General features: G+C 32.6%; 1 protein-coding gene across 1 annotated transcript in view; it reads left to right on the top strand.

The window, feature by feature from the left end:
* Positions 1-220: 220 nt before the first annotated feature.
* Positions 221-9526, top strand: part of LOC142356545 (uncharacterized) — a gene marked incomplete at both ends in the record, with an annotated part of 49090 nt that continues 39784 nt past the window's right edge. Inside the window, 3 exons of the mRNA XM_075408431.1 lie at positions 221-440; positions 2070-2147; positions 9330-9469. Coding sequence (XP_075264546.1) covers positions 221-440; positions 2070-2147; positions 9330-9469 — 438 coding nt within the window. The remainder of the gene's footprint in view (positions 441-2069; positions 2148-9329; positions 9470-9526) is intronic.

A 9526-nucleotide genomic window follows, 5' to 3' on the forward strand; every position in this document is an offset into this window, starting at 1 on the left:
CACCAAACTTGCATTTACTGCCGATCACAACAAGATCGCCATCTGTTCACAACTAGGGTGCCAAGTCAACCCCTTTAAATACTCTGTGAAATGCATTGATTACTCTGTTTACATTTATGTTGTCAAAAGTTAAGGGTCCGTTGACCTATCATGTAATGTGCAATTTAATTTTTTAAAGAAAATTTTGTAAAACGCTTCATAATTTGTTGATGTGTTCAAGGTTACTGCGTACTACAATGCTAGTGATCCGGACGAGCAGGTCGTTGGACTTGCTTTCTTAAGAAGTAACGGGTCGATAATTGCCTCGATTGGGACTACATCCTCAAATGATTTCAATGTCAGCACTCGCTCAAATTCGCCCACTGGTGTGGGGTACTTGGGCTACTTGTGGATTCACAGTGCTAACGACCAGATCAGAAAAATTGATTTTCATTGGATTCGTAAGTTTTTCATTATAAATATTGCCCCTAATCAAGATCTGGACTCTATGAAAATACCAACAAAGTCAGAGGATCGATATTGACCAAAATTACACAACAAAGCAGTGAGCTCTATAGTCATAACACAGCCTTTTAATGGATCAGTGCAGTTTTGTCTGTGTAGACATCGACTAAGGAATGATCTGTTCAGAGTAACATCTCGGCGACAAATTTTTACTTTGTCGTTTTAGTCGTATGACAGGTAAAATGACAGGTTTCAATGATTTTTCATGAAAGAATAGACGGCCCCTATTCTGATATTAAAGATTGCTGATGGCTTTCATTTCTTTGAAAACAATCGTTTTCCAAAATAAAAAAAACTCTTTTTAACTTTGCAATCTTGTTCTTCTAATAGTGTATTTGTTACCAAGTTCCGTTAAATACAGGTTAAATATGACGTTTTTTGGGTCATGTAAAAGTGTTAAAAGGATTGGTGTCGCATAATCTAAAGTTTTCAAAGAATTCGTTATGACTTTACTGGCTTCGACACGGGTTTTTCACAAAAAATGTAAATTAGTTTTCGTTTTTCGTCATATTGGACGTTCTTTTTGTATACGTGTGACATATTCTGGATAATATAAAGTCTCAAGTGCTTCGTTTGGACGAATAAACAAACCTAATTATTTATTTCATTTTGTAACTTATGGCTTTCATGACTTTGGAAGTAATTTTTTGTTTCGAAAAAAAATTATTACTGATGTTTGCCCTTTCTGTTTTTTTTTCTACTTCTTACCTAGTATCACTAATGAGAGGTCACATACTACATTATCTGTGTTCGAAGAAGGCGCAATCGTACATATTTTTACCGCTAAAATATGGCTTTACGGCTTCTACAGAGCTTTCTGGCAAGTTTCGATTTAATTTTTGTCTGTTGTCTTTTGGTCGTTTGTTGTTCTTTTTTAACCGCATAAAAATTGGAACAATGACAGGTATTAATGCCCTTCTATTGATGGTAGTCGTGAAGCTTTGGGATATTTTAGTTGCTTTCTAGTGGTTTTCTTTAGTTTGAAACTAATTGTTTTTATTTTGAAAAATCGAATTTTTTTACTGTACTGTTTTTGTTCTTTTCTGTCTAATTGTTACCAAGCCGTATTATGGACTGGTCCCATTTTTTTTCTGGTCAATTACAAGTTATTTTGTTTAGTTTCAGTTTTATCTGACGCTATGTTGGAATTATTTTTAAGTTTTGTTTGTTAAAATGGAAAAAGTTTTTGATGTAATTAATGTTTGTTGCTGTTGTTTGATTTTGCTGTTCGTCTTAACTTGCTTTCTTAATATTGGCATATCTCATCAATCTAGTGCATCATTACTCCTCTGAGCATCTTTTACTCCTCTGAGTTATCTGCTTTAGAGGCTATCTTTTAGTTGATACACTGTTTTTTTTTAAACATAATTGAACTTTTGGGTTTTTCTATCTGTTCCTCATTTGGTAGACAATTATGCCAAAAATGTGGATGAGCGGGGTCGAAACCTTATGTGCGATCGCACATTACCGAGCCTCCTTGTTTGAGTGGAAACTCTGATTAATACATTCGAGGAGAGTTGTTTTTAGTTTGAAATTGAAAATGAATTCTCTTTTGTTCTTTTTAGAACCTGCAGCACCCTGGAACATCTATGTATCTGATTTGGATGACAACAGTGATACCTTCCATGACCAGTTCTTTACAGGTATTGTACATGTCTTCAATAGCAAAAGTGAAATCACTAAAGGGTGTCTCCAGAAAATTATTTTTATAGTAGAGAAAAGCTTCCGGATGTATTTGTGAAAAAAATGTATGTTGTCTTTTCTCGCTAACAATTCAGGATTAACGTTTTCTCACTACAGTTTGTAATTTCAGCAAACTTCTTCTCAAACATTTATCTGAGATATATGGTTGCTACGTCTCACCATAAGCACACTGCTAAAGCACAGCTTTCTTACATTTTGTCATCCATGTGAGGGGACAGGCATTGAAAGAATTTGAACATAAATTCTTTCTCATCTCACAAAATGAGCGAGGCGCGCATCCGTAAAGTTGCAGATTGTAAATCATTCGATCAAGACGAGGAAAATTACGAAAATTCAAGCAAGCCAATAAATTTTCCTTGCCAAAGCAAAATTTTTTTTTAAATGGACGTAGCTGGTAATATATCTGAATAGCAGTCCAGTTGTTTATATTTATTCCCTCCAATTGGCTGTCTTCCGGAAACGTAATCAACAACTTTATCATACTTTTCTGAAATCAGAACAGCACTTAGATAAAGTGGAGTGGATCCGAAATGGGACGCTAAAATTGAAGAATTGATATATTGGTAAGTGTTTAATGAAGATTTGATATGTTATAATTTACAAATCGTAGTTTCTGTTTAATTATTTTTCACAAAATTTGTCATGGGATTATCATTTAAGTTTAGTTCTACTAAAAGCCAATCAGAAGCTTGCTTATCTAAAGAGATCAATTCCAAGTGAAACAAAATTGTCAGTTAAATGCAACCTAGTCAAAACTTACATGATATCAATCAAAGTAAAACTAAAATCAAAGCAACAATATAAATCAATGTTTTACGGATCAAATGTTTGGTATGCCAGTAAAACTATCGTCAGGCAAATGGAAAGGCTTCAGAGAAAAAGTTTAAAATGGATAGAATCAAACAGTCATTTTACTGATAAAGAACACAATGATTGTCTTCGATCAGTAAATTTAATTCCGATCACATATCAACTTGTCTTTTTGGATCTCGTAGTTTTGAACAGAATTTTGACAAGAAAACTTCCACTTGAGGCAGAGCAATTTTGGCAAATAAGGAATGGACATCCGAAAACACGATCAAACGAGAAAATATTTTTATACTCAAACGAATGTAATCGCCAGCGTTACCGATCAAATTTTTCCAACAAGTTACAAACTTCAACAATTCGATGTCACTGGCGCGTGATTTTCCCAACTATAACCCATATTCAAGTCCTCACAAATTCAAAGAAGAAGTCAAGGAATATCTATTTAATTTAGCTAAGAAGAATTTTAATTACAAATTGTACACATATGGATGGACAGTGTTTGAGGGAAACCAAATTCAAGCCCCGTTATGGACTTGCTAAGCTTGGTGAAACAAAGTTTAGTGAATTTCATTATTATTATTATTATTATTTTTTTTATTATTATTATTATTATTGTTATTATTATTATTATTATTATTATTATTATTATTATTACTATTATTATTATTATTATTATTATTATTATTATTATTATTATTATTATTATTATTATTAATATTATTGTTTTTATTATTATTATTATTATTATTATTATTATTATTATTATTATTATTATTATTATTATTATTATCATTATTACTATTATTATTATTATTATTATTATTATTATTATTATTATTATTATTTTTATTATTATTATTATTATTATCATTTTTATTATTATTATTACAGGATGCCAATGAGGTATATCTTAGACGATAGAAAAGTCAAAATTTGGTTTTTGGTCTGCTTTAGCTCATTATGAGTCTAGGTATTTTGTAAACGCCAAACTAAATGCTGTCCGGGAACTTAAAGATAAAATTTAACAAATCCTCTCAAAATTAAAAACCTTGAAATTTTTTGAAAATATCAAAACTGTTACTTTTCATTGAATCGATTTATTGAAAGTGTTAAAAAAACAATTAATAAAAACTACTGTTTTAAACATTGAAAATTTTGGGGCAACTGTACCATCATCGAGCATCATTTCTCTGTACTGTTTATCAGAGCTGTGAACAGTTGAGAATCATACTTGTTTAATAAATTTTAAGTTGTTTTTGTCTATATCTCCTGTACCATTGGTCTGGAAAGAGTATTTGATTTTCTTTTTTTACAGGGAGTTATCGAGGTTTAGAGTTTTGTGAATAGTAGGCGAAATTCATTACGTCGCTATTCCTACAAATTCAATTGAGTCTGCGTTTGTGAACACGAGTGACAATAATTTTTCACTCCATCTCGCGTTGGATAAAATTGGTTAAATTTTGGACAACAGTGACAAAAAAGCTGCAAAAAAATCGTTCCATAATTCCATCACTGATCTCGAAAACTCACGGTTTTATGTCACAAAGGTCTGCAGTTTGCGAGCAGGAGAATCGCCACCGATGTCCGCAATTTTGAGCATGATTATTCGTCCCATCTCAGTTTCATGATGCTCATTTGGTTTGCGGCCACCAATTAAATTATAAACTAAAAAGTAATGAAAGAAATTAATCAGCTTTCACCACAAATTGGATCAAAGCGTACAATTAACAGACCGCTATTTTTATATTTTTTAACCCCATGTGACAGTGAATTGGATTCAGTGGAGATCTTTTCAATGGCGTCAAGCAGTAAGTGAAGCTTTAAAAACTAGAGATTTTTGGAAATGCAATTGCTCGATTCGAGAGATACCGAGCTGAATGAGACCCTATTACTCGAGGTCATCAGTAATGTGAGGAAAATTGCCCCAGTCAGTAGCCCGAAGAAAGTTCTAATGAAGGGTCGGTCGAAGAAGAAGAGAAAAAATTTGATTAAAATAAAACTTAACTGAAAGTTCTTTTTCTTTATTTATACTTCTGATCATATGTTATTGATTCTGTTCTGTTATCGTTCAGTTTTCTTTTCTTACTTGTTCACTTCATTGATCTCTCATTCATTAAACTTCAATTTTAATCCAATAATTGATTAATCTGATAAAAAAATACCTCAACTGTGGATAAATCCCCCACACATGAACATCATGTCTAACACGCTTTTTTCAAATAGTCTAATTTCTCAGATGATTTTTCTCAGATCTAGGTAACAGAAATCAAAAACATGTGGATATATCTTTAATTACAGTTGTTTTGATCTTAAAGATGGGGTTTTTTACGCAAAATCTGTCATATTGATCATCAGTAACTGTTCATCGTTCCTCGTTCGTCAGTATTTGTAGTAGTTATCTCTGTTAGGTTTCTTCCATCTTCAATCATTTGCAGTAGTTATTTCTCTGTTAGTTTTTCTCGTCCATCAGCTTTTGCATTTAGAGTCTACCCCGACTCTTTCTGGACGATATCTTTTCTTCTCTCTGAAACAAAAATTGAACAAGTTAAAAACAATTAAGCTAAATTCTGAGTATAAGCCGCGGATAATTGTGACAATAATTGCAATAATTAGTACTTGAATATCATTGACATTAAATATGTGGATAAAAAAGACATGGATAATAGTGACGTCAATTGAGGATACTAGTGACATTAAAATTGCGGACAAAAGCGACCGGGAAAAGAGTTACCGAGACACCAAATCCTGAGGCAGTTATTGACGTTAAAACCGGATATTAAAGAGGTTATTTTGCAGACAATCGTAACGAAAATCTGTCCACTTTTGTCGTGTGTCATCAAGTTCCGCAATCGAGGACATCTCTTACGACTTCCTTGAATTTTGAGCAAATCTGAGCTGGTTTCCCTTACTTTTACTGTCGTCCGCCGAAGCCTATTAACCCCTATGTTATTTTTGCAATTTTCGAATTTGAGACATATTTATCCAAAAACAGATCCAAATACGCCTTTTCTTTCCCCAATTTGCATAAGCAAGCCAGAAGTATAGATCTAACGTCTGCTGTCACAATCTTTTAAAACTCCAGAAAAAGCTAGTTGTACTTTTGCATCCTATATGAGTGTTCTGGAATTAAAATTTTGCCGGCTTCTTGAAAAATTAACTTAATAATTATACAAACTGCATTATTTATTTTTGGTTTATTGAAATTTTTATCTATTTGATCTATTTCCCAAACATATGTAAAACTTAAATATTTTTTTGGACGTGCGGAAAGCTCAGGGCTAAGTATGGACTCATCTTGGATTCTAATAATCAATAACTGTTCGGATTACCTTTGGGCGCGGTCTTTTTCAAAATATTCCGGCGTCTCTGTTTTTTTCATGTTATTTACTAATAAAAATGATTTGAAATCAAGGCTCACGTAATGACGAAATCTATTTGCAACCAAATGAGTCCAAACAAGCTAAGTTTCTTATGGCTTTGACGATGTTTTCGCACTTTTTAATTGATATTTTTTGTTTTGATTTCATTCGACATTCTTCTGCAGCTTAAAGATTTCGTCTTATTAATCCAACGGCAAATTGGTTTTTTATGAGCAACACGTGGACATCTACAATGTTGTCAGTTGTTATATATTGACTGTTAGGATTTTTAATGTAAATTTTTAAGGAAATTATCAGTGAAAATTTAGAGCTCGCCATTTTTTTAAATCATATTTGTGTTCACATGTAGCTTTGTGTCAATATATGCATCGCAAAGCTTATTACAAGTGACGTGAGTTTTATAGTTTATAGTAGTTTTACATTTAACAATTGGTTTCTTTGCTTTCTTATTAGAAAAATTTCATAAAGTTTTATTTTTAGTCAAAAAATTATGTGGTTTTTGCATTTAGCCTATAATTGAGGTTGTTAATTGTTCTCTTTCCGAACTAACACAGTAACGAAACATCAATTGGCGTCAAAGGAATTAGCAAAAAACAAGATTCAGTGACCTGGGTTATCTTTTTATCGGCTGCGAAGCCCTTCTCGAAAAGTTTATTAGATTTTTTTTTTCGTTTTTGCCACTATCTTTCGTTATTTTTGTTGTCGTACGGCATAAAATTAAAAATCAGAAGCCTTAGTTGCCTCTACGGTTGTCTAAATGATTCTTAATGACTTAGATTTGTCGCTAACGGTTTTAGTGACTTCAATTATTTGTGTAAATGAAAATAGATTTGTAATTCCCAATTTTTGTTATCATTGTCCTCTACAAGTAACTTAATCTCATTAGTGACAGACATCATCATTTTTTTTGTGGCTGGAAACCGTATTCTTACTGTTGGTTACTTTTGACCGTTATTTTGAAAGCTTACAAATGATTTTTAATAAGTTTTTTCGAGTTCTTATAACATGTCAATATTTGTGACTCTGTTGTTGACTTTTTCAAAGAGAATATTTATAAAAAAAGGCGCATTGAAAGTTGATGGTGAATTGAGCAAAAAAACCGAGCCATTTTGTGTCAATTTAAGGTTCTCAATGGTTTTCAAGGACTTAAATTTTCAATTGCTTCATCACCGTGGTTTCAACTAAATTTTTAGAAAATACTAATTTCTGTCCGTATTTGTTGTTTTTTTTTCGTCTTAGGATTCGATCTATCTAACAAAAAAGCACAACCGGCTTCCTGGGCAGTTGCAAGTTAATCTGTTTTCTTCTCAGTTGGAAGCTCATGTTTTGTGTGAGTTTTTTTTTTTAAATGAGAATCAGTGGATTTTTGAGCTTTGTCACTTTTGTATTAACTCAGTCAATTTTTTTGCTTGGTCTCTGTAACGACTAATCGATTCTTGGCTTTTACACCACGCATTTTTTTAAGAAATGTGTGATTTGGTTATTTTCCCATTGCTGTCTTTTTATGTTGCCTTGCCACACTGTCACACTAATGGGATCACTCAACAGTCTAAATTGCTTCCTATGAGGTGTAAATTAATCTTTTCAGTGAGACTAGTTGATACGTACTGGTTTTAATCAATTTGTAATTGCGTAATTAAAAGCGTAATTTTGAACATTGCCCTTTTTGCTTGTCTTTTTTCGACCCGTTACCGTGTCTCATATCTTATCTAGTGAATTACAGGGTAATTTGTTTAGTTCACGTTTTATCTGATTCCATTTTCATTTTGTTATTGGGTGCTTTTTTTTAAAAAAAATATGGACATCAGGTTTTGGTTGTAACTATTATTCTCAATTATTTGATTTTTATGATTGTGTTGTCCAGTACTCTCATTAATGGCAAGCCTCATTGCCCCCCAAACCCAGCATTATTTTTTTCTTTTAGTTATTTGTTGAACGATATGTGAAATTTTGAGAGTATTCAATATCTTCCTCGTCAGTAGACAATTAAATCAAAACGTGGATGAGCGGGTTCGGAACATTATGTGCGCACGCACATTACCGAGCTTCCTTGTTAAAAATTTTGTCATTTAGGTTGATTCCAATTGTCTTCGTATCTATGCAGTCCCGGACCTGAGTCTCATAATATTTCAGTACTCAATCATAGTATTTTTGTTATGATTTTTACTATGCCCAGAGTTCTGATCATGACACTTTATAGACATTTCATGGTAAAATTCATAGTAAAATTCTGAGCTTATCCTGAACATTATGAATCTCAGTTCTGAGATTACCCTGAACATAATGATTTTTTAGCCTGATTTTAGACTGTATATCATGAAATTCATCGTAAAAATCAGCAAAAACTGTCAAAACCTCTGTAAAAACTCGTAGGCAATGTCATAGTTAATTGAAAATAATATAGTTAAACAAAGGTAAATTATTATAATTAAAAGAAGTCTAAGAGTTCCCGAGTTTGGGCAATTCAGCACTTCAGCATTCCTGAGTTTCAGCATTTCAGCATTCCTTAGTTTCAGCATTTCTCAGATTGTAAGTAGTCGTCATGCTCAAAAAGTGCATCGCCCAAAATTTCAATTTTTTTTCCGAAATTTTCACAATTTTCTATGATTTTGCTATGAACATCATGGGAATCAAAACCAGGATGTACAGTCTATTTTCAGAAAAAAAGTATCTATGCGAATAGACTGCACATAATGAGGTAGCAACATACTCTTAGGATACACTGAAACAGTACTGGGCCGACGATATACAATTGGAATACAATGTTTCAGTACTGAAATACTATGGCACTAAGGTCCGGGGTCCTATGGTACTAAGAATCCAAATTGATTCCAATTTGATTTTTACACAAACAATATATACATGTACGTCTAAATACGTCTAATATACATGTCCGAATGCGGAAAAACAACAAATCTTAATGTTTTTTAGGAGATGAAGACAGCGATGGAGATCTTCAGCTTGTGCTTTATTGGTTGCCATTTGTCGGTCCTGCCTCTCAATCTGTTCGAATGACACTAAGTGGCAACCTGGGCAGATCTGACACGGACCAGGCGACTCTCTACATAAATGTACGTTTCTAGTTTAAATCTCTAAGCATGGCATAATAATTTTAACTAACAAAGTTT

The sequence above is a fragment of the Convolutriloba macropyga genome, unplaced genomic scaffold (genome assembly GCF_964194025.1).
Source record: "Convolutriloba macropyga unplaced genomic scaffold, txConMacr16.3 SCAFFOLD_1337, whole genome shotgun sequence".
In the NCBI taxonomy this organism is placed as follows: Eukaryota; Metazoa; Xenacoelomorpha; order Acoela; family Convolutidae; genus Convolutriloba; species Convolutriloba macropyga.